This window comes from Ichthyophthirius multifiliis (genome assembly GCF_000220395.1).
Source record: "Ichthyophthirius multifiliis unplaced genomic scaffold scaff_1120509250940, whole genome shotgun sequence".
NCBI classification, from domain to species: Eukaryota; Ciliophora; class Oligohymenophorea; order Hymenostomatida; genus Ichthyophthirius; species Ichthyophthirius multifiliis.
The window spans coordinates 34,569-60,922 of NW_004086356.1; the positions used below are offsets into that span (position 1 = coordinate 34,569).

At 15.8% G+C, this 26,354-nt stretch overlaps 3 protein-coding genes across 3 annotated transcripts, besides 36 other annotated features; 1 reads left to right on the forward strand and 2 right to left on the reverse strand. All coding sequences in view use genetic code 6, as the record gives it.

Moving 5' to 3' along the window:
- The first annotated feature begins 2,381 nt into the window (after positions 1 to 2,381).
- Positions 2,382 to 2,421: a microsatellite.
- A 509-nt stretch (positions 2,422 to 2,930) lies between these two features.
- Positions 2,931 to 2,965: a microsatellite.
- Positions 2,946 to 2,990: a microsatellite.
- Positions 2,991 to 3,667: 677 nt separating this feature from the next.
- Positions 3,668 to 3,699: a microsatellite.
- A 563-nt stretch (positions 3,700 to 4,262) lies between these two features.
- Positions 4,263 to 4,292: a microsatellite.
- Positions 4,293 to 4,401: 109 nt separating this feature from the next.
- Positions 4,402 to 4,454: a microsatellite.
- Positions 4,455 to 4,489: 35 nt separating this feature from the next.
- Positions 4,490 to 4,529: a microsatellite.
- Positions 4,530 to 4,674: 145 nt separating this feature from the next.
- Positions 4,675 to 5,790, reverse strand: IMG5_115550 (hypothetical protein; the record flags this gene model as incomplete). The annotated part of the gene is made up of 3 exons (XM_004034660.1): positions 4,675 to 4,807; positions 5,224 to 5,518; positions 5,667 to 5,790. 3 exons carry the CDS (start codon positions 5,788 to 5,790, stop codon positions 4,675 to 4,677), a joined length of 552 nt encoding a protein of 183 aa, XP_004034708.1.
- A 393-nt stretch (positions 5,791 to 6,183) lies between these two features.
- Positions 6,184 to 6,209: a microsatellite.
- Positions 6,210 to 6,955: 746 nt separating this feature from the next.
- On the reverse strand, positions 6,956 to 9,375 carry IMG5_115560 (protein kinase domain protein; the record flags this gene model as incomplete). Its single annotated transcript, XM_004034661.1, has 3 exons — positions 6,956 to 7,381; positions 7,811 to 7,963; positions 9,370 to 9,375. 3 exons carry the CDS (start codon positions 9,373 to 9,375, stop codon positions 6,956 to 6,958), a joined length of 585 nt encoding a protein of 194 aa, XP_004034709.1.
- Positions 8,492 to 8,523: a microsatellite.
- Positions 9,098 to 9,159: a microsatellite.
- Positions 9,101 to 9,153: a microsatellite.
- An 839-nt stretch (positions 9,376 to 10,214) lies between the features above and the next one.
- Positions 10,215 to 10,256: a microsatellite.
- Positions 10,220 to 10,258: a microsatellite.
- A 2,826-nt stretch (positions 10,259 to 13,084) lies between these two features.
- Positions 13,085 to 15,344, forward strand: IMG5_115570 (protein kinase domain protein; the record flags this gene model as incomplete). The annotated part of the gene is made up of 6 exons (XM_004034662.1): positions 13,085 to 13,453; positions 13,497 to 13,603; positions 14,739 to 14,841; positions 14,935 to 14,962; positions 15,130 to 15,167; positions 15,339 to 15,344. The coding sequence occupies 6 exons, from the start codon at positions 13,085 to 13,087 to the stop codon at positions 15,342 to 15,344; spliced, it is 651 nt and encodes a 216-aa protein (XP_004034710.1).
- Positions 14,091 to 14,143: a microsatellite.
- Positions 14,102 to 14,146: a microsatellite.
- Positions 14,193 to 14,262: a microsatellite.
- Positions 14,198 to 14,324: a microsatellite.
- Positions 14,258 to 14,325: a microsatellite.
- Positions 15,272 to 15,303: a microsatellite.
- A 1,740-nt stretch (positions 15,345 to 17,084) lies between the features above and the next one.
- Positions 17,085 to 17,162: a microsatellite.
- A 347-nt stretch (positions 17,163 to 17,509) lies between these two features.
- Positions 17,510 to 17,557: a microsatellite.
- Positions 17,518 to 17,569: a microsatellite.
- Positions 17,518 to 17,576: a microsatellite.
- A 447-nt stretch (positions 17,577 to 18,023) lies between these two features.
- Positions 18,024 to 18,057: a microsatellite.
- Positions 18,045 to 18,099: a microsatellite.
- Positions 18,100 to 18,127: 28 nt separating this feature from the next.
- Positions 18,128 to 18,161: a microsatellite.
- A 3,697-nt stretch (positions 18,162 to 21,858) lies between these two features.
- Positions 21,859 to 21,943: a microsatellite.
- Positions 21,863 to 21,954: a microsatellite.
- Positions 21,874 to 21,951: a microsatellite.
- Positions 21,876 to 21,951: a microsatellite.
- Positions 21,877 to 21,948: a microsatellite.
- Positions 21,878 to 21,943: a microsatellite.
- Positions 21,955 to 21,963: 9 nt separating the features above from the next.
- Positions 21,964 to 22,021: a microsatellite.
- A 3,381-nt stretch (positions 22,022 to 25,402) lies between these two features.
- Positions 25,403 to 25,455: a microsatellite.
- A 780-nt stretch (positions 25,456 to 26,235) lies between these two features.
- Positions 26,236 to 26,296: a microsatellite.
- Positions 26,257 to 26,296: a microsatellite.
- Positions 26,297 to 26,354: the final 58 nt, after the last annotated feature.

Sequence of the window (26,354 nt, forward strand, 5' to 3'; positions counted from 1 at the left end):
TATGTAATATTAAATTTTTTTTATTTTCTTTAACCCTAAAAAATTAATAACAAATAATAAATAATGACTAAAATTTAAAACAACTATATGCTGTAATGATAGAAAAAAAACTTAAAAATTAAAAATATTTATAAAATTTGAAATTGAAATACCAATAAGACCATATTATGATTCAAACATTCAACTATTTCACCAAATACATTCTATAAATAAAAGTAAGACATGATTATATAATAAAAACTAGTATTTCTATATTTTATTATATTTTTTTTTATGATTTTTTTATTTCTTCTGTATATTTTTTTTAAATACCAAAATTAGTAAAAAAAAAAAAAGACTATTATTTATTTTTCTCGCCTTTTTTTTGTTGATTAATATTTTAAAATATAATTCAGAAAAAAATAAAAGAACTTAAAAACATGCAATATTAGTAAAACTAAAACTATGCAGCTAATTTTTTTAAATAAATATAAGGCTAAATTATATAATAGAAATCAAGGATATATAAAGATAATTATTAATGAAAGCAAATAATATCTATAAAAATAGAATTTAATATAATCATATTTATAAATGCTTAAAAATACTTTAATTCTTGAATTATTATTAAGTTAAAAAAACAATTTGTTTCAAAAAGGTTGTTTAAAAGAAATATTAATATAATATAAATAAATAAAACTAATCTTGATGACACAAACAAATATTTTTTATAAAACTAGAAAAATTTAAGAAATACCTTAAAATAAAGATATGAATCAAATAAAAATAATAAAAGGAGATTTTTCTTTAGTCAAAAGTAATAGCAATATTTTTAGTAGTAATTTTAGTAATATAAAGGAAATATATGTTTTAAAGCATTGATAATATTTGTAATGAGGAGGGTGGGATAAAAAGAATTTAATCATTATATTAAAATTAAATTTTTTATAGGAATTTTAGTTAATAATAATTTCCTTGATTAGTTTATTATTTTATTAATAAATTTACAAATAAAAATAAATGACTAAAACAAATATAATAGAGTAAAGTATTTTTTATCTTAATAAATTAGAAACAAAAACTATAAATTTTTAAATATAATTAAACTAAATTTAAAATTAAAAAAAATAATATTTATTATTAATAAAGTTTACTTTAAATTATATATTAATATTTTTGCATTTATTATTATGTATATATATATATATATATATTATCAATCAAAAAATATCCCTTATTTATTTATTACTAGAAACAATTTACGATTCACTATTTCTTTAAGTACTAGATAATTTTTGAACTCCATTTAATTATTTATTTTTCGTATTAGATTTAATATTTTCAAAAGTTTATTTTTATCCAACATTTCCACTTTTAATACTTTTTTATTATATTTATTATCTATTATTTTTATCAAATAATTTATTAACATCACCTCCTGGCATATATTTATTAAATTATCTATCCATTTCATCAAACATATATTCATCTACTCCATATCCAATATCTTTATAATTACTATTTAATTCACTTACTTAGTTTTTAAGATTATAAACTTCCCCAGCATATCCTTATATTTATTTTTTTGTACTCGCTATCATTTATCTTAACTCTTCGAGATCGTCAATATCTTTTTTTCGTTTAAATCCTTCAAATATTATTCAGTGTCAAAATCTTCTTCTTCTTATTAATAATCTTCTTCGTTTTCTTCTTCCTCTTCTTTTAAATTTTGTAATTATTTTTATTGTTAAAATTATAATTCTTCTTCTTCTTCATATTATTTTTCTTAATATAAACCTGTACCAGTAACAAACGTATTTTCTTTTTCTTTTTCTTTTTAATTCCTTTAATTTTTTGCTTTTTATTGTTACTTTTTTTCTTTTACTGCAGGTATATCTGATTTATTTTTTTCAAGCTTTTTTTTATATTTTTTACTATTTTTTTATTTATTTTTTTGTTACTAATTATTTTGCCTTTTCTAAAACATCTTTACCTTATTAAATTTAAGATGTGTTTTCTATTTCTTATTTTAAATTATAATCTATTCTTTCTTCTTGGATAAAAGTTGATTATGCGTTTTCTTTATTCATTAATTACTAATCAAATTAGGATTTTTACATTGGATCTTCAAACATTGTGCTTATTTTCATAAACAAACTGTTTTGTAAATCTGTTAATTTTTTTTGACCATCTCTGTCTTCTTCTGATTCAGATGGCTTTTTTGTTATTTTTTCAGCTACTGATTTCGCTTTTCTTAAAATACTAGTCATGCTTATTATTGGTTTTTTATGTATTTTATTTAAAAATATTTTTAAATAAAATATAATTATACAAAATGAAATAATTATTTTTAATTTTAATCTGATTAATATATAAATACATTTAAAAAAATATGTATTTTTCTTATTAAATAAAAAACTATAACTTATAAATAAAAACTATTCTAAATATGAAGGAAATTTTTTTAACAAAAATTAATTTTTATTATAAATTAATAAACTTAAATCTTAATTTTTTATATCCATTAAATAAATAAAATATATCTCAATCAATAGTAATTCAATTTTATTAAAATTGAAAATCAAAAACTTAGAAAATTTAATCTAAAATACAAATCCTAATTTCAAAATAATGACATTAGGTTCTCAAAAATTCATAATTATCTTTAACTTATTAATTAAATCAAAATCCATTACTACACGAAAGCTTTATTTTCATTTTATAATTTTGTATATTTCCTTTTAGAATCTCTTTCAAGACCAATAATATTATAAAAGCAATCAGTAGAATCTAAAAATTCGAATCTAGTGAAAATATATTTATATTTTTTTTAAGAATAAAATAACAAATTATTATAATTAAAGTAAAAACTTTTAATTTTTTGATTTAAATCGCGAGAATATAAATAATATTTTAATTTCTATATATTCTTAAGATTTTTTATATGTTATTTTTTTAAAATATATATTTTTCAAAATATAGATTTCATTTTAAAATTAGCATTCATTTTTTAAGATATCGAATATAGCAAATTAAAAAATTAAATATTTTATTTTTTATTTATTTTATTCTTATAAAAAATGTTCTTTTTAGATCAAATAATATGCAGATTATGACTTTTTATAGCTGAAAAAATCATATTATGTCTTATTTACTTTATATTTTTCATTTTTATACTATTTCTTATATATTTTTTATTTATCTTCAAAAATATCTAATTTATGTTAAGTATTCTATTTTCAAAGTAAATATTTATTTTTTCAATAATTTTTTTTTTTTAGATTTCTATTAATTGACTATTAAGCTAACACTAATATAATTTTTCACTTATAGAATTATATTATAAACAATTATTATTATTTTAATAGTCTAAATTGAAATTATTTAGATATTTATTTAACTTTGAAAAAATATGTTTTTGAATTAATTAAATAATATTCTTTTTTTTTTTTTTGAAACCTTCGATTTTATTCAGTCATAAACATTAGTTACTTCTCAATAATTTATTCATATTAAAAAATATTTTTCATTTTTTTTTTTATAGGTAATAATATTTTTATTTTTAACATTTTAAAAATTTAAGCATTAAAAAGTTTATTTTTAAAACAATTATATAATATATTTAATATTTTTAATCTATTATCTTCATAATATCTCTATATTTGTTATGAAAATATATTTTAATAAAAAATATTTTTAAATATTTTATAAATTTTTATACTTAATTCTTAACTTTAATCAGTCCAATTATAAAATATTGTGATTTTGGTAAGATTATATTATTTGTAAAATAAGTTGGATAATTTAGAGATAAAAAATATCTTATTTTACAAATACAATCTTAATATTTGAATAGTTGGACTTTAATAATATTAATTTTTAAATATATAAATATTTATTATGAGAGTTTTTCATATTAAATAAAATATTAATTTTTTAACATTTTTATTTAGAAAATTATTATTAATAAAATATATATTTAGTATTATTAATATTTTTAATAGATACATTTATCTAAAACAAGAAAAAATATTTAAAAATAATATTTTCTATTTATATTAATATAAATAATATTAATATTATTTTTATATAATCTTTAAAATATTTCAATATTTCTTTATAAAATAAAGTTATTAAAAGTAATAAAAATTAAAAATGATTAGAATATGAACCAAAATATAATCCAATATTGTATTTATAATCTAATAATATAATAATAAGATGAAATGTATTGAATGTATAAATAAATAAAAATTATATATTTTAAACAGTTAATTATGTATATATAATATAATATAATATAATATAATATATCTAATTTTAAATTAATTATATATAAAAGAAAAAAATATATAATATATAATAATTAATAAAAATTATATATAGTTTTATTTTTACCATAAAATTAAATTATTTAATTAATTATAATTAAATATGAAAAAGTATAATTTATAAATAAATATGAAATACAATAAATTGATATTATTTTTTTTTTTTCTCTCTCTCTCTCTATATATATATATATATATATATATATATATATATATATAAGCATAATAATAGAATTATCTTAAAAAAATTTGAAAAAAAAATTAAATTAAAAAAAATCAATTAATATAATTAACATTTTATCCTGTCATCAATTATTTTAATTCATTAAAAGTGATTTAATTTTTATTTTCTAAATGTAATTCATCAAACATTTTCTAAATATCCAAAATTGAAATATCTCTCCCATTTCTCAAAAACCACTCTTATAGATCTAACAATGTAACCGAATTAGTATTCGAAGAGTCTAAATATTTGAAAAGCGACCATAATTTTTCTTCTTTTAAATATTAAATTTAATTTAAAGTTGCAGCAATAAACTCTGAATATTTAATAACTAAACAACCTTCATGATTTTCTGATGAAATTTTTTTAATTAAAACCTCAATATCCTTTTTTGAATGTTTAATACCCTCATTTTACATGATTTCCTTTAATTCGTTTACTCTAATAACTCCTGTTTGATCTTTATCTGCTTATTTAAATTAATTTTTGAGAATTTAAATTTCTTATTCAGTGAATTAATTTATTAAAATTTTCATAAATTCTTTCTTTAACTTAGTTGTTTGGGAATAATTTATTAATAAATCTGAAATCTTATTCTATATTTCAATGCTATTTTCCTTTTCTGTAAGTTGTACATGCAAATAAAAATCTTTATTTACAACTTTTTATTTCATTATTCTGCAATATTACTTTATCCAAGGATGTTCTAATGCTTAAGTTATTGTAAGCCTTTTTTATCGATCAACTACAAGTAATTTCCTTATCAAATCTTTTGCCATTTCCGAAATATTATTCCAATCACTCCCACTCATAGAATATGTTCCCGTTTATATTTTTTCGTATAGTTTTTATTTATTATCATCATAAAAGGGTGGATATCCGACTAAAAGCAAATATAAAAGAACGCCTAAACTCCAATTATCACATCTTTGATCATATTTGCCTTATAAAACACCAGGTGAAACATAATATGATGATCCTACAACTGTATTTAAATATTTATGATTATTTAATTTATTTGAAAGCCCAAAATCGACAATTTTTATTTCCGAATCATCAGAATCTGATAAAAAGAGTATGTTTTCAGGTTTTAAATCTCTATGTACTATTTTTTTAGAATGCATATGATTTACAGCTGAAAATAATTATTGCATCAATATACTTGCTTCTTGTTCTTTTAATTATTTTTTTCCATTAAAAGATCTAATAAAGATCCACCTTAGCAATATTCCATACAAATATAACAAAACATATCATTTTAATAAACTTCATAAAATTTAATAATATTTGGATGATCCAGAGTTTTTAATATTTCAAGTTCTCTCAATAAAAAATAATAATTATTTTTTAATTTTGCTCTATCAATTATTTTTATTGCTATTTGTTTTTATGGTTGTATATTTTTTTATATGGCTAGTTTTACTACTCCATAACTTCCTTCGCCAATTATTTCTTGGAAATCATAAACATCGCGAATGTTTGTTTTCGATGCTGTTAACTCTAAACGCTTCTATTCTGATTATAAAATGAAATAACTATTTCTTTTTAAACATTTTGTTATACATATACCCATTTTTATTTATTGTGATTTTTTTTTTTTTTTTATATTATTTTTTCATATATAAAAATATAAATTTTACAAATTTTTAGTATTTTGTTGATATATTTTGTTGATAGTAATTTATTATTTTTTTTTATATGGTAATTTATAAAAATATATTTTTGAATTTAATATATTTTGTCTTTTTTAAATTTTTTTATTTTTAATAAAATATAATTGTTGCTAAATTTTAACATATTTTTTTTTTTTTTTATGTTATTATTTATTGAATATAAAAATTTTTTAGTAAAAAAAATAATTAAATTCATATATTATTTTTTATTATTTTTTTATATATCTATATTTCCAATTAATAAAAAAAAAATAAGGCAATTTTATAATTTTATTTGAAAATTAAGTAATTTTATAATTTTTAAATTATTCTAAATAAATATAAAATATTTTTTTTACACACTTTTTAAAGTAAAAACAAATGGAAAAAAATTGTTCATTATCGTAAAAAAAAAATATAAATAAAATAATTATCATCAATAAAGAATATTTATTTTATTTTTTTAAGGATTTTTTTTATATTTAATTTTAATATATTTATTATATAATTTATATATTTTTTTTTTTAATTTTGTAATATTATTATTTTAGAAATAAAAAAGTATTAGAATTATGTCTTTAATATAATTTAATTTGCTATTAAATTTTTAATTTTTATTATATAAAATATTTTATAAAAGATATATTTTTTTTTATAATTTTGCTTAACTTATTAAAATATGTAAATATATATTATTGAAAACATACAGAAAAAATAAAAAATCTTTAATAAAATTATTTTATTAAATAATTAAAAAAAAAAAAAAAAAATCAATTAATATAATTAACATTTTATCCAGTCATCAATTATTTTAATTCATTAAAAGTGATTTAATTTTTATTTTCCAAATGTAATTCATCTAACATTTTCTAAATATCCAAAACTGAAATATCTCTCCCATTTCTCAAAAACCATTCTTATAAATCTGACACTGTAACCGAATTAGTATTCGAAGAGTCTAAATATTTGAAAAGCGACCATAATTTTTCTTCTTTTAAATATTAAATTTAATTTAAAGTTGCAGCAATAAACTCTGAATACTTAATAACTAAATTCTCTACCTAACTTTCGTTTGAAATATTTCTTATTAAAGCCTAAATTTCTTTTTTCGAATGTTTAAATCCTTCCTATTCCATAATTTTCTATAATTCACTAATTCTAATAACTCCAGTCTAATCCTTATCGACTAATTTAAACTAATAATTTAAATCTTCGATTTATAATTCAGAAAGTTAATTAATTAAAATTTTCATAAATTCTTTTTTTAATTTAGTAGTATTAGAATATTTAATAAGTAAATCAGAAATTTTAAAACAACTAATCGAACTACAACTTAAAGTAATATAATTATCATCACTATTTTAACGATTTATTCTCGGACTCTCTATATTATTTTATTATTAATATTTTTTAATAAAAGGATGTTATAAAGCCTCTTTTATAGAAAGCCTTTTATTTCTTTCAACTATTAGTAGTTTTGATATTAAGTCCTTCGCTTAACTAGAGATATAGTCCCATTGTTTACCTTTCATATCATATTTACCATTTTTAATTTTTTCAAACATTTCTTATTTATTTTCACCATGAAATGGAGGATATCCAACTAATAAAAAATATAAAAGTACGCCCAAACTCCAATTATCACATCTGTAATCATATTTACCTAATAAAATATCAGGCGATACATTATATTAGCTATCTATTTGTGTTTTTAATAACTTCTAGTTATTTAATCTATTAGAAAGACTAAAATTGACAATTTTCACTTCTGAATCAGCCTAATTAGATAAAAAAAAAATATTTTCAGGTTTTAAATCTCTATGTACTATTTTTTTAGAATGCATATGATTTACTGCTGAAAATAATTATTACATTATTTAACTTACTACCTATTCTTTTAAATGTCTATTTTCCATTAAAAGATCTAATAAAGATCCACCTTAACAATATTCCATACAAATATAACAAAACATATCATTTTAATAAACTTCATAAAATTTAATAATATTTGGATGATCCAGAGTTTTTAATATTTCAAGTTCTCTCAATAAAAAATAATAATTATTTTTTAATTTTGATTTATCAATTATTTTAATAGCTATAGGCTTTTATGGTTGTATATTTTTTTATATGGCTAGTTTTACTACTCCATAACTTCCTTCGCCAATTATTTCTTTGAAATCATAAACATCACGAACATTTGTTTTTGACGCTGTTAACTCTAAGCGCTTTTACTCGGTTTGTGGTAATTATTAATGATTGCTTTCAAGAAATTGAAAAAAACATTACCCCATTTATTATAATTAATTTTATTTTTTTATTATTTTTTTTTTTATTAAAAAAAAATTGTTATTTTTAACTTTTTTTAATCAAAATTTTTATAAATCATTAAATTAAATTTATTATAAATTAAATTATATGAAAATATTTTTAACATTATTATTGTATTTCTACTATTCTATATTTAAATTAAGATATTAATTATAGATATAATAAAATATGATGAAATTTATTCAAAAATTTATATATTAAATTCATTGATAATTATTTTTTACAATTAAATATTTCTTAAATTTTATAAAATAATATATAATTATATCATCTAAAATAAAAATAATATTTTCTTTTTTTTTTATTGATAAATTTATGAGATAAATATATTTTATTATAAAAAAGTATAAATAATTAAATATTTTTTTTAAATTAAATTAATAAAAATATTAATTATACTGGTTTAAATTTTTATCATGTATAAAATATATATGTTATATTATATTATTATATTATAATATTTTTCTATTTATTAATTATGTTATATTATACATTAATTAAATAATTAATAAAAATATTATAATTATATTATTTTTTGTATTTATACATATATTTTAAATGTTATTTATTACAAAGATTAAAATTATTTAATTATTAATTTTTTAAATATTCATTATATTTAAATAATAATTATATTAATATTTACATTTTTCTTATAAAAACTTTATTTACAAAAAGTATTTCCTTTTTAGATATAAATATATATAATAATTTAAATCTTATTAATTTTACCTTTTCTAATTTTTTAAGTTAACCTTAATATTCTTTTTAGTTTTATATTTATAATATATATATAAAAGCTTTAATTTATTTATATTTTTTTTTAATTATTAATATATTAAATTATAATTACTTACATTCTTATAAATTATATACATATAATTTTTTAATTAATCTGATTATATAAAATAATACTTTTTTCTTTTTAAGAACTCGAAATCGAAATAAATACTTTTTTTATTATTATTTATTATAAAGATCTTATATTACAAAAATAACTTTCAAATTTTTATATTAAATATTTTATTTTCTTATAATTTCCATATTTTTATTCTTCTATCGTTATATCAAATTATTATATAGCTATAAATTTTTGAAATTGTTAATTTTTTTATGGTATAATTTGTAATTTAAAAATGAACATGATTTGTATAATAGTTCCTTAGTATTAATTGAATAAATAAATCTTTAAAATTTAAACCAAAAAAAGAATTGTTAATTATTTTATAAAATTAAATAGATAAAAAAGTGATTTTTATAGTAAGATAATGTTGTATATAATATTTTTTATTATTTTTAAAAATAAACAAAAAAATTACACCTATATTTTTTATATTAAATATTATTTAGACTAAAGCTTTCTCTTATTTATGTTTACTAAAATATTAAATTAGATATTTAAATATCTTTTTAATAAAAATAATAAATTCTAAACATAGATTTTTTTTATACAATATTTTATAATATTAGTTCCAAATAAATATTTTCAATATAAAATTTAATTTTTTTTTATGATTAAATTTTTTTATAAAAAATAAAATTTCAAATCTTTATTTTTTATCATATATATTATATATCTTAAAAATAAAAAATAAATAATATCTTTTAAATAAATAATTATTTTTTATTTTATTTAATAAAAAAAAATAAAGATTTAAAATAATGTTTATTAATATTATTTAAAAAAACTAAATATATTATTGTCATTTGTTTAAATATATATCATTTGTTTAAATATATATATATATATAAATATATCATAATATTAATTAAATTTTATATTCTTTTATATAATAATAATAATTATATAAATATTTTTATTTGTTAAAGGATCATTTAATATTTTTTATATTAAAAACTTATTTCATGTTTTTTAAATCAAATTTTATTGAATTTTAAGTTTTCTATATTTTTTTATACGAATAATCAAAATTAATTATTGCTTTTCTATCAATAATATAATTCATAATTTTAAAATATAATTAATATCAGTTAATTTTTTATTTTTAAAATTAATATAAAAATATTATGGATTTATATTTTTTAATTTAAATTATTTATTGAATATATGATTTTTTATAATATGCTTTTGTATTATTAAAAAAGAAAAGAATTAAAAAATTTTATTGTAAAAAGAACTCTAAATAAATAAAAATTATACTATTAAAAAATTAAACTAATTATATAACAATATAAATTTTTAATATTGGGTTATAATATATTAATTATATTTTACATATATAATTTTGAGCAAGAAAAAAAAGTAGAAATTTAATAAAATAGAAAACAAAATAATTATGGGAAACTCATTATGTTAATGTTGTGAAATTAATTAGTAAACTAGAGATAAAAAAATAAAATAAAAGAATCCTAATAAGATAAACGAAATAAAATATAATAACACATTAGAAACCGAAACGTAAGTAAACCAATATTTATATGATACATCAGGATATGAAAAAGAATATTAAATTGGCCAATATGTGTGCGGAGGAGAAGAAGTAGAAAAATATAATCCAAGTTATAATCACAGAAATAAATTTTGGTCCGAATCAATATAAAAAATAAAAAAAAAGAAAAAGAAAAAATCCTGTATTCACGAAGATACACAGAATTTATTATTTAATAAAAAATACGATCATCTATTAATTTATGAAGACAAAAGTAAATTAGTAAAAAATATTAAAATAGGACCCCCTACAAAATATAGATGGTCAGCTTGGAAAGCGCATATTTTCGAATAATTATAAATCAAAGACCCGACATTATTCCAGCGTTTACTAAAATATAAATCAAATCAAATGTGCTAAATAGAAAAAGATGTTACAAGAACTTTTCCTTTATAAATATATTTTTAAAACACAGAAAAAAACCAAACGAAGGATACAAATCTTTAGCAAAGTATGTTTTTTATTAAAAAAAAAATATTTATAATAAAATATGCATCGTTTCATAAAAAAAAGTATATTATAATGTATAAGTATTACTTATCCATAAATTGGCTATTGTTAAGGTATGAACTTTATTTTAGGTTTTATGTTATTAATAAATGGAGGAAATTAATAAGAATCTTTTTGGATGTTTAAGGCTTTAGCAGAAAATTAAAATTTTATGCTTTTGGGACTTTACGAGGAGAATTTTCATTTTTTGAAGTTTTTGGAATATTTAGCTATTTAGTTAACAAATAAACATTTAGGGAATTTAATTAATCATTTTAATGATATTCAAATACCTGAATATTTCTGGATAAATAAATGGTTCTTGACTTTATTTTTGTACTCTTTTCCTGTCAGGGTATGCAGTCGAATGTGGGATTATATTGTTTCGAATTCCATTTTTTCTTGTATTTAATTAATGATATCATTTTTAAAAATTTTCGAAAAGAAATTACTTAAAATGGATGCTGGAGATTTAATGAATTTTTTCGCTAAAATGGGATAGGATGAATATATTTTATGTAAATAAGAATCTGAATTTTATTTAGATTGCTCTAAATTGGCAAGACTAGCAGATTAATACTAAATAAATAATAAAACAATATAAAAATATGCTAAATAATATTTAGGAAAAAATAATGAGAATGAATATGCATTTTTATATAGTTTTTATAATAATTAAATATAATTTTCTTTAGAATATGAAAAAATTCTCTAAAAAAAAATTTTTATACCTCAAATTATTATTAGTGAATAGTAAATAGAAGATGAAAAAAATGGTAATAATATTCAAGTTGATAATTAAGATTATCTTAATGATTTTTAAATTATTAATATGGAGTCTAGTTCTATTTATAACTAATAAATTTAGAAAAAATAATGTTTGAAAAATTAGTAATAAGACTTTAGTTTATTGGAATAATAAAAAAATGAATAAAGATTAAAAGATAATTGATTTATATTTTTTTACAAATAAACTTTAATTTTATTTTAAATATGTATATTTTTTTGATAATTTTTATTAATTAAAATAATAATTAAATGTTTTTTTTACAAAACCAAAATTTAAATATAATATGTTAATTAATTATTATATTTTTTTATTTTAAAACATATCTATTATATTTTAATATTAGAGTTTTATAATTATTTAGATTTATTTAATTTAAAATTGTAAAAATTAAAAAAAATACACAAAATATTTTTAATTAATTTTAATTATTAATAATATATAAATTTAATTAAAATTAAAAAATATATATATGAAAGGTGCACAATAATATTAGCAAATAAAAAAATAAACAAACAACAAAGAAACATAAAATTAAAAAATACAAAATTAGTATGAAAAAAAATATAAAGAAATCGAGTTTATTGGAAAAGGATCATCTAGTTTATGTTATTTAGTAAAAAATATACAAGAGCGTAAATTTTATATATCGAAAAAAATGCCATAATAAAATTTATCTGATAACTAACGAAAATTATGTGAATAGGAAGTATAAAAATTATCAATTAAAAAAAATAATAAAAAAATATAATATAAAGTTATTTCTTTTAAAAGAATTAAAACATCCGCATATAGTATCTTTTAAAGAAAGCTTTATGGTAAATGATTAAATAATAATAATAATGGAATATTGTGAAGAAGGAGATTTATCGTTTCACATAAAATAATAAGCTAAAGAAAATATTTTTTTTTCCGAAAAGATAATATTGAATTGGTTTGTATAAATAACACTTGCACTTGATTATATCCATGAAAAAAATATTCTCCATAGAGATTTGAAATCATCGAATGTATTTTTAACAAGAACAGGTTGTGTAAAAATAGGTGATTTTGGAATTTCAAGAATATTATTTGATCCTTAAGAAAAAGTTAAAACAATGATAGGAACTCCTTAATATTTATCACCTGAAGTATTTTTAAATAGCCCTTATGCTTATTATTCAGATATATGGTCTTTAGGTTGTTTATTATATGAAATGTGCAGTTTAAAAGTATTTTTTTTCATTTATTTATTTTTAAATTAAAATAAAAAAGAAACCGTTTGATTCTTCTAATGTAATGACTTTAGCAAACAAAATTATTAATGATCCTGTGCCAAAGATACCAAAAATATTTTCAAATAATCTAAATTTTGTAGTATAGTAATAATTAAATAATAAATAAATTATTTTTATTTTATAAAAATAAAAATAAATTTAGAGTTTTATTATAAAAAAATCAATAAGATCGTCCTAGAACAAAATAGATTTTTTAGCTTCCATTTATAGTATAAGTAATGCAAGATTTTGTATCATAAAAAGGTTTAAAAGAAGAATTTTAGAATTTAAAAATAAAAAAAACAAAAGTACATTTATAAAAAGAAAAAAAGAAAGATAAAATATAGCTTCATATGAAAGAATTAAAAGCTGATGGTTTATTTTAACCGGGTGAAGAGTAACTTTTAAAAAGTGCAGAAAGAACAAAATTTTCAATGAAATAAAAATTGCAAAGTTAATAAAAGTTTTAAAAAGAAACGAAAACGAAGTCAATTTAAAATATAGAAGACAATAATAAAAAAACTCCGAATTTAATGATTAATATGAAAGCCAAAAATTAAAATTAAAAGATATCCACTAATAATAATTAAGGAAATACTAAATAATAATAAAATAATATAAATAATAAATAATATAAAGATAATAAAAAAAATGTAAACAATTTACCTATCATTGATTAGCCAAAGGAAGAATAAATATAAGAAGAAAAATAAGAAGAAAATAATAAAGAATAAAAATAAGAAGCAAAAAATAAAGTATAAAAAGAAATAGAAAAAGAAAAGAAAAAGAAAAAGAAAAAGAAATAGAAAAAGAAAAAGAAAAAGAAATTTAAAATGAATAAAAATAACAAGAAGCTTATAATAATGATAATAATAATTATCTTAATAAAATTTATGAAAACACATTTTTAATGAATGATTAATCTGATGTTTCTTTAAATGTTTCTTTAACATATGTATTATTTACAGATTTTTTTTTAAAAATTTATTCTTCCTTTATATATATTTTCTTTGTTTTATTAATATTAGAATTCAGCTTTTTTTTTAAGTAAAATTGTAAATAATAAAGATAGTAGTAATTTTAAAAGTTTATAAAAAAATTATTTTTAATAAATAAAAGAAAATGAATAGAAAAATCTAGAAAATGAAACAAATTAATGCACTTAATATGAAAATTCAAATAGATAAGAATAGAATGAATTAGAAGCAAAATAGTAATTATAAACATACCTTAAAAACAGTTTTGATGTACTTCCTCAAAGAGAGGATTTTAGTATAGAAGAAAATACTGAAAATGAATATTAAGAAGATTTCGAAGTTAGTTCTGAAGAAAATAATTAAAATGTATTTTTTTTAAAAAAAATAAAAATCAATTTTAAACTTTTTTTAAAAAAAATATAATATTAATTAATAAATTTAATACTAAAATAAAAAAAGGAATAAAAAGATCCTTTCATGCTTACAAGTAAAAATTTAAATTAAGAATTAGAAGAAGTAATTTCAATTTATAAATCTTAGTTAATGGCAAGTGGTGAAATTAATTTAAATAATAAATATAAAATTAATATGGAATTATCTGGTTTTTATTTTTTTATTATTTATTTTATTTAATAATTTATATTTTTCATAAAGAAATTGAAGAAATAACTGGAGAATTTTCTATAGGAGAAGTAAGTAAAAAATGATTTGAAAATAAAAAAAATTAAGTTTAATTAATTTAAAAAATATAATATATAAATTAATGTAATTTATATATATGATTATTATTAAACAAATTTTATTTCTATTATTTTTTTTATTATTTTACTATAAAAAATATTTTTTGCGAATTTAAATTTTAGTCTTGACAAATTTTAAATTTTAATTAAAAATAATAAATAAATTTATTTCATAAAAATTATATATTGATTTTGATTTTTGTAGTAAATAATTTAACATAATTAATATATTATTAAATTTTATATTTATAATTAATTTTTTTATTTTTGATTTTCTATAAAAAAAATATTAAAAATTCATATATATATTGTTTTTAGTATTTTATTTTATTAAATATATATATATCAATCGTATAATTAAAAAAAAAAAAAAAACTAAAAAAAAATGTATAATAACCCATCAAAAAGTTAACAAAAAATTTAAAATCAAAGTGATTTAGAAACTCCTTAAAGTCGTATGTATATATAAATGCAAGAAGTATATATTTTATTTAATTTTTTATACAAATTAATTTAATTTTTATTTAAAAACTATACATAAAAAAAGGATAATAGCTTATAAAGAAATAAACTTATGAACAAATTTAAAGAAATGGATGAAATATATAAGAACCTTTCACAGGATGATAAGAAATGTATATATGAAATATATTCTAAACACTAAAAAATGATTGAAAAAATCGAAATTATGAATTCGGATTTTAGTAGTTCAATAAAGAAAACTATAATAGAAAACAAATCTTAAATAAATGCTTCAATTATTGATACTCTGGATTTTTAAAAATTACCTTCTTTGGATTTGAATTTATTAATAAAAGTTTTTTTATAAAAGAATTAATAAAAATTATAATATTAATAGGCTTAATAATTATCTACTGAGATATTACAATAAATTGAATAATAAATATTAAACGAAAAAAATAAATAAGATGTAAAATTAAACAATGAAATGGAAATATTTAATGATTTTAATAATAAAAATGAATAAAATTAAAAACAAAATAACTAAATAAAAAATGACTAAATACTAAATTTCTCGAATTTTTAAGCTTAAATGTTAGGTTTGATTTAAGAAAATTATAATTTTATATAGAAAATTTAATAAAATAATTATAAAAAATCTTCACTTTTAGAAGAATATGAAGAAGAAGATAATTAAGAGTATTAAAAAATGACTAAATAATTGACAAAAAAATAAATAAATATAAGATGGTAAAGAACATAATAAAAAAAAGTAATTGAAAAAATTTAGAAAAAAAAACCTATTTTTTTAATTTAAAAAAATTATAATTTCAAACGCAGTCCAATACAGTGGAATAAAATGTAGGAAAAAATAAAACAGTTAAAATTTTAAATTCAAAATTAATAATAATTAATGTAAAAACATAAAAGTTAAAGCTTAAAAATACAACCTTCTATTTTCGAGACTTCTAAAAAAAAATTACTTGAAATTTTAGACAAATCAAATAGATTTGCTTTCTTTTAAAAAAATTATAATTTATTTACTAATTAAATCTAGAATGATAGTGTTACAGAAATTAACTCTCTTGATATGCAAGAATAAACAGAAAGTTATTAAGATAAAGAAAAAACAAATAATAATTAATTCTAAAAATAAAAAAATAATGATATTAAATAAAATAATTAAATGAATTATAATAATATTTTTGATAATGAAGAGTAGGAAAAAATTATAGTCGGGCAAAATAATAATAATATTGAAAGTATACAAAACATTGATAACTTTTTGATTTTCGATAATAACTATGAAATAGCAAATATTTAAAATAATATATAGAGAAGTTATGATAATTTATATAACCTTAATTATTTTATTTGAACAAGGATATTGAAAGATAGAAAGAAACCATATATATATTTATTAAAATAAATATTATATTTTTTAATTAAAAATTATATTAAGTTAAAAAATATTTATATATATTATTATTATTAATATTTTAATTATAATAAATTATTTTTAGTTTTAAACAAAATTAAGCATTTTTAATTTTTTTTAATATTTTTTTTTTCAAGAAATAAAAATAAAATATAATGATGAATATATAAAATATAATAATTTAAATTATAAAACTTAGAAAAACTAAATAATATGAAATTAATGTAATATCAAAAATAAATAAATTATTATATAAATTATATAATAATTATATATATTAATAAAATGTAATTTTATATTTAAATTTTTCTATTTGAAAAAATACTATTATTAAAAATATATTTTTACTTAAAAATTTATAATTTATTTAATTTAAGTTAATAAATTGATATCATATTATAAATTATTTATAAAAAATTTATTTTATTAAAAATATTATTTTTAAAATAATATTTCTATAATATTCTTTTTTACATAAACATATATTAAAATATTTATTACAAGCTATTTTTAAAAATAATATTTTTTTTTCACATACTTCAATTTTTTTTGTTTTATTTTTATATATAAAAATTGTATTATATATTATTAATATTTACCTATTTGGTTCGCCAATCTTGATTCATTTATCAATTATAATTTACATGAAAATATTAATAAACAAAATTTGATTTCACATATAATTTATTCAAATATAAATTTAAATATTAAATATATAAATAAATATATATAAGAAATCATAAGTTAATTATATTATAATTTTAATTTTTATGTAAAAATAATATGATTAAAATAATATATATTATTTAAATAGAAAAAAACCATATAAAACATTAAAACAAAATTTTTTATTAAGATTTCATATTATAAATTTAATATAGATAGAAAAATATATAAATTATATAAATAAAAATAAAATATTTAAAAAAATATATTATTTAATATCGTAAATATATAATTATATATATATTTTATATATATAATATTTAATTAGTTATATTTATATTTATTTTTATTTTATAAATATTATTTTATAAATATATTTTTCTTTTCTATGACTTATAATTTTTTATTTATTATTATATTTAATTAAACATAAATATTTTTAATTTTTATTTTAAAAAAATAATATCACTTATACATAACATCTTTTTTTAAAGGCTTATATACTTAAGATTTCGTTAATATTTCAGGATTTTGATAACTATTAAAATCATAGGGACTTATTGACTTTTTAAGATTAGGTTCTCTAGTAAAAATATTTATAATAGGTTCTTTATATTTTTCATTGAAGAAAATTGAAATAGGCATATCATTTAATTATTAATCTAATTATGTTTTTGAAGTTTTTAATAAAGACTTTTTTAAAAGGATTCCTTATTTAACAGCTTTCCCTTCTCTTAAATTCTATTTTTATAAAAAAAAAAATATGTATAAATTTTTTTACTTAATGTTTAAAAAAAATACTTTAATTTTATCCAATTAAGAAGCTTTTAAAAGTTAAGCCTTTTTAATTTTCATATAAGAAGGCCCTTTGAAAATATTATTTTGGGCTTCTAAAATTTTATTTTCTTATTTATTTTCAAATTTAGTTGTTTCCTGAATAATTTCTGGATTAGAAAAAATATCTATTTTTCCAATATTAATTTTGAAATCAAGTTTATCTTTAAAAGGTTATTTTGTTGATTTTAAAGTTTCCTCTTTTAATTTTCTTGATATATAATAAGGAGTATTTTTTATTTCCTCAATAGTACTTAAAGGTAGAAGTTTAGGATGTAATAATCTTTCTTCTTAGCTTTTTTTAGGTATATGTTAAAATGATTATTTATTTTTATATCTCTATTTATATTTATATATAAAATATTTTTTATTTTATTTTTACATCTTTTTCTTATTTCTCAGATTTAATTTTCTCTTCATGTAAATTAAAAGGGTCTATAGATAAAGACAAGTATTCTTTAGAATATGTATAGAAATAATTCTTATCTTATTTTATATTTTCTCTTTATTTTTATAATTATACTTCATACCAATTATTTTTCTGATTTCCGTATATATATACAGGTTCATCTTACAAAGTATTAAAATTAGTTTTTTATAATTTAATTGTATTTTTTGTATTATGTTCAAGTTCTTTTTTTTTATATTAGTATTTTTTCATTTTTAAATAATCTCTGTTTTCTGTTTTACTATTTATAAATATTTATTATTATTAATTATTTAATAATTGTTATGCATTATCTTCTATAAAAACATCTAATTCTTATTTTTATTGGGTTTAATTTTTAGAAGAAGCTGAGAAATTGAAATAATTTTAACTTCTTGAAGTATTTTAGAATGAACTTAATAAAATTTTCAACTTTTTTTTATCGTTAAAACCATGTATATCTTATAGAGTTAAAAAATCACTATATATTCTTTCTAATTAAAATAAATTCTTTTATTTAAATTATTAATTTATTTTTTATTTATAAAAAAATTAAAAATACTTAAGCATTAGGAAATAAATTAAACTAAGATACTATTTTTAAATCATCACATTTACATATTTCGTTGATTTAATTTAATGTTTTACATAATGTTTCTGGGACTTTACTTCTTATATAAATATCTGGTTAGCTTAGTATATGTTTTAATGTATTTCTTAATCTAATCTTTTATATATTTAATAAATATATATAAATTAATTAATTTTTATTTTTACGCGTTTAATATCCATATCAAAAAAAGAATATAATCTTTCTTTAAATTTAATTTTAGAATTTTTTAATATTTTAAAATTTTCATTATTTTAATTTTCTATAGGAGTTTATTCATAAAGTCTATAATTTATTTTTTAATTTATATAAAAGAAATATATACTTTTTAATAGTTCCGTCAGATAATCCTTCAATAATAAAAAGTCTAAAATTATCATCAATAATTTCAAACCCACTTAAAAAATCTAAACTAGTGCTTTTTCTTTCTTCTTCGGTAAGTTTTTTAGTTGTAATAGCTCTAATACCCCCATGTTCAATTTAAGCTGCTAAAATATTAATATCATAAAAAGCCGCTTATAATTTTTCAACAAAATTTTCTGAATTTTTATAAGACATAAAATAAATTATTCTTTCAAAAACTTATTTTTCGCCGCCTTATTCTTAATTATTTTTTTCTTCTTTTTTTATTTCTTCTTAAACTTATTTCTAATTGAAACTTCCTAAAGGGAAAGGAAGATAAAAATTAACAAAAAGACAAGAATAATTTTCAAAAAAAGTAGAAGCTAATAAATCTTATTATATATTTTTTTTCGCAGTATTATTTAAATCTAAATTATTATAATTTAAATTGTCATCATATATTTTCTAAGGTATAATAGAAGCTCTTAATTTTAAAGTTTAAACATTATCTTTTAATAAATCAATTAAAAAAAATTCGCTAAACCGAAATTTCTTCTATTATATTCATTTTTTTCTTCATTTATATTTTTTATTGGCTCAATTTTTATTTCCCCGACCTTTTTTTTATTGTCTTTTTTTGCGGCTTCTTTTTTACTTTCTTTTTATGTTTCTTTTTTCGCATTTTTCTTGTTTTTAGGATCATTTTCTTCCTATTTTTATTCTATTTGTTATTATTTTAATTCTTCCTTCTTTATTTTAGCTTAAACGTCTAATAATTAAATCTCTTCTTTTATTTTATTGTCTAAAAGTAAATCTTTATCATGGAATTCGAATTTTAGGAATTAAGAACTATTTTTTTTAAATATAAATATTTATATCTATATATTAATACCTTATTTTTTCTTTTAATTCAATCTAATTTAAAAAACCACACAAAAAAACATGTTTAGAATTCCATTTTATTTTATTTTATAAAATCTTACCTTCAGTTTATATTTTTTTACCATTAAAAAACTCATATTAAACAAAACATTATTCATAATTTTTATCTGTACATATTGGGACATCACTTACTCCTATAATTTATATTTCTAAAGGATTTAAATATTATTAATATAAAGGAGTTAATAGAGGCTAATCAAAAAAAATGCTCATTTTAAAGCTTTCAATTTCTAAAATTGAAAGCTTATTATTTTAATATTCAAACTAATTTTTTATTTTTTTTTAATTTAAACTAAATGAGAATATATACTTAAAGTTTATTTTTATCAAATAAAAGAATTTAACTATAATCAAGAAGTATTTCTTATTTTATTATACTATCTTCAGAATTCACAAAATAAATATAAAATAATTAGTCTGTTATTAATTTACAAAAATCCTTTTTTTTACTTTTTTTTATATAATAAATATTTTTATATTACATCATCAACTCTTATTGTATTACATTCTTTTTCAAAATAAAGAATATTTTATTCTTTTTTTTTTTTTAAGTGAAATTTTTTTGTTAATTTATATATATATATACCTTTTTCAGTATTTTTTTATTGCCAATTTTCTATTAATTAAGCATCAAATCTTTAGGTTTTTGTTGTTTCTTAGGAAAACCATTCCCACATTAGAATATAATTTTGTATATTCTAATGAATTATTTCGAATTAAAATTTGAATGCTACATCTTATTTAGGAATTCCGGATTTATCTTCTTTTACAGATTACAGCTTTTTTTTATTTAAAATAATTAATAGTAAAAATCTATTGTTACATTTAAAACTTCTTTTTTTATATCTTTTTTAGGAGGCATTTGTAATATATTTTAATTTTATTTATAGTGTTATTTGTTTTATTATTATTAATATTAACAAAAATTAATAAACTGAAAAAAATAAAATAATAAATAAAAACTAAATAAAATAAAAATAAAAATATTTAAAAATAAATAAATAAAATTAAAATATTTTATATAAAGAAAGATAAATTATATATACTTAAAATAAAGAATAAATTTATATTATTAAAATATAAGAGTGGCCTTTTTTAATTTTAAAATGGTTTTATTAATTATGTTTAAAATATATATACATATACATATATATTTGAATTTGAATTTTTTATATTCAACATTTTAAATCAATATTAATAACAAATTACTTCTTTTTATCCAATAAGTCAAAAATAAATAAAATATAGATTTTATGATTCTTTATTAATATAATTTTAATTAAGAATTACTTAAATAAAATGCATAAATTATTCTTAATATATTTTATAATTTGAAATAAGACAAGCAATTTAATTATAATTTGCTAATAATAAGATAAAATAATTTATAAATTTTTATTTTAACCAATATAATAGAAATTTTTACATGTTTAATAAATTTATATAATACTTGAATTAATTTAATATATTGTATTACATTTAATATATAAAATACTAATTTAAATTTTTATTGTGGTATCTTATAGCAATATAATATATCTTCCTTTATTTTTTATCTATAGTTTTTTTAAGAAAATACAACTAAACAAAAAGTTATATAAGAAAAAATATATTATAGCATTTTTTTGTTTATTTAATTGACCTTTTTTATTTAAAAAAAATAAAACAGAAAATAATAAAACCTACTAAAAGGCAATATAAAATAAATATATAAACTATTTACATTCGACAGTATATATAAATAAGATTATTTTGATAAAATATACATATTTAGGTGGAATAAAAAATACTTACAAAACCTAAATTAAATAAAAAGATTATATAATATTAACTATATTAACTTGATATTATATAAATGAATGCAGAAAATTAAAAAAATGGTTAAAAATATGAGACTTTTGAAATAATTAATAAATCGATTTAAAATAATACTCTATTCTAAATAAAAAATAAGTATTACCAAACATAATATAAACATAAAATATATATACAAATTTAAAAAAATAATTATATATAAATTTAATTATATAAAAAAGTTCATTAAACATTACGAACTGCACTTTTTGTCATAAAATTTCGTTCAAGATTTTTAATATTTGACATATTTTTGTTAAAAATTTCCTTATTTTCAATTATTTAATTTCCAAGATTATAAATTCTACTTTCTTTTTAGTTTTTTTTTTTTTTTTTATTAAATAAAAAAATTCATTTTTTAGTAATAATTTTTTTTTTATTTTTTTTTACATTATTTTTCGAAAATTTCTTTAATAAAAACTTTCTTATTCATTTTTTAATCTTACTTGTAATTAAAGCCATTCCAAAAATTAAAATAAATCACAAAAATTTAACAAATTTCTTAAAAAGAACACTTATTTATTCCCGAAACATTCTAAAAGCCATCCCAAATCTGCCCTAAACCTATTTAATCGCCTCTAAAATACTCTGAAAAAACTACACTTTCAATTTTTTCTAATATCTTTTTACCCTTCTCGTATTTTTTATGAATATGTTCTACAAACCCAACACATTCACTCAAACAAAACCAGAAATTTTCCAAAAAAACTACCAAATTATCACCTATATCTTCAACAAAGTGTCCAAATCCCATCCTAAAACACACTAGAGTGCTATAGAAGACATTCACAAGCCTCAACTCGACAATTGTATGAAAATAATTGGTATTTTTATTTAAAAAAGAGTACCTTTAATGCACTTCTTATTATGAAATACTCATATTACTATCCCTATATGGGGTATATCCACCTCTTAAGCTTTATTAGAGATTTTTTTCGTTTTCAAGTTAAAAAAGACGAACTTCGAAAGCATCTATAGGTAAAAAATGTTCAAAAATATCCCCTTTGAAGGCCAAAAAAAGTGCATTTTTGGAAAAATTAATAAGATCTAAAAAAAAGAAGGAATTTTTTTATAAAATAAATGTCCTTGAAAAAAATAAAAAATTTAAAGAATTTTAAGCGTTTCTTCAATTTCTTCTAAAAAAGCTAAATTTCCTCTTTTATTTTTTTCCAAAAAATGCTAAAAATTTGAAAAAGTGTTCATTATTTTTGGTTTAAAATTATTTAAAAAGGACATTAAAATACCTATTAAATTAATATTTTTTACTGAAAATAAAAAGCCTTCCTTTAAAGACCATAATAGGTAAATCCAATATATTTATTTAATATTTCTTATATATTTTTCACCATTAAGTATATAATAATCTTCGTTTTCTATATGTTGGAATATTTATGATCTTTAGAATATATCTAATAGGCCTTCCTGGAATAATTATATGGCATATTTTTTATTAGATAGGACTTCTTTTAGTAAAAAAAAGGATGAAATTAAAATTTATTAATTATCTTCGTTTTTTTTCTCATTAAAAAATAAAAAGTCGTAAATTTAGATAAATTTAGATATTTGTAATTCATAATTTTCTTAAAGAAGTTAAAAATTAGACTAAATTATTTAAAATAGAATTTCTCCATTTTTTAAATTCGGAAAAATTTCAAGAAACTCATTTATAAGTAAATTTTAAAAAAATTCTATTTTTTCTATATTTTTTATCATTTTAATTCCACTTTTTATTTATATTTCTAACAAAACTAAAATTATGTTAAATACAAGTTAAATTTCCTAGTCTTTTTTTAAAAAAATAAATGAAAATACTCTCAAAAAAAGAACTAAAAGATCTTCTAATTCTTTAAAAAAAGCTTCTTTATTATTTTAAGAAAAATCGAAAAAAAAATTTATGTTTAAAATAAAACTTCCTTCATTATTATTTAAATTATTATTATTATTTTCCTTTTTTTTTTCTTCAATTTCTAGTAAATGCTTAATACCACATAAAAAACAAAAAATAGCTTTTAATTTAAATTAAACAAAAAAATATACTTAATTTAATTTTATTTCATTTTCTATTTATTTCCCAAAAAAAGTACTCATTTGTAAATAAAACTTCAAAAAATTCTCCATTTTTTTAAATATCTAAACTATTCCACAAGAAAATTTAATATCGAAATTCGGGTAGAATAAATCAAGAAATTTCCCTTTAAAAAGTTCCTATAAACCTTCCTATATCCAAAAAATATTAGAGTGTTAAATAATTGATCCCATAGGAATACCATCTAAACCAGAAGTAGAAATCAAACTACATAATTTTATTATTTAAATAATCAAAGAGTTTTTTTATATTATCATAGAAAGTTTAAAATTATTCTATTTTAAATAAACAACTTAGTTTATAATAAAAGAACTACTTTTAGATAAATAACTATTCAAAAAATTTTATTTTTGTAAAAGAGTATATATTATTTCTTCAAAATCATAAATGAATAAAGAACCGAAATAATATTTTTATGAAAAAATGTTTATTCTTTTAGGCTTTTAATTAAAAAAAATTACTATTTTTTATTCATTATCAATTATTTAATTTTTAAATTTATATTCTTCTATTTTTGCTTGCTAAAATTATTATTATTATTATTATTATTATTATTATTATTATTATTATTATTATTATATAACTGAATTTTTTAATAATATTAAAACAAATTATAAGTCTAGAATTGTTTCAATACATTAAGTTATTATATTACACTTATTAATTATATATTCTTAAGATATTAACGATATAAATATATCTATAGTATTCATATATATAAGTTATTCTTCAGCTTATCTTATTTGTAGGTTTTAGTAAAATAAATACATTTACTTCTATGTAAAATAAATATCTTCTTTAAATTAAAATTCTTTTTATGTAAATATATATTTCTTGCTTATTATACTTTTTAAATCATTTAATTTAAAACTTAAAATTTTTAATATGTGTTAATTATTATCTCTAAATTTTTTACAAAATTAAAAATATTTATTTTCATATTTGAAAATTTCATGTAGAAAAACAATTACCTTAAATTAATATTAAATAATTATACATATTTTATAAATTTACTTTATTTATTATATAAATATTATTTTTATTAGCTAATTTCAATATTACAGTTTAAAAGTTAATATTAATATTTAAATTGTCTATAAAAGTATTAAACTCAAGAAACTTTATCATAAAATGTTCTTATTCTTATAAAGCTATTGTAAGAAAATCTAAAACAGTACAATTATAAATATCTCTATTTTTTTCATCTATTAATATTCGTAATATTAAATTATAAAAATGTTCTAATTAATAGTTTTTATTTTCATCCCCAGGATTATTTTAGAAATTCTAAACTTATAAATTGCCTAAATAATTAATGAGTTTAGGTTTATTATTTATTTTTTTAATCTAATTATTTATATATAAAATAATTTATATAACATATAAATATATATATATATATATATATATATATTTATATGTTTATTACTTCCCAAATCTGCATTAATTAAGTGAAAATTCTAAATGTTTAAACTGTT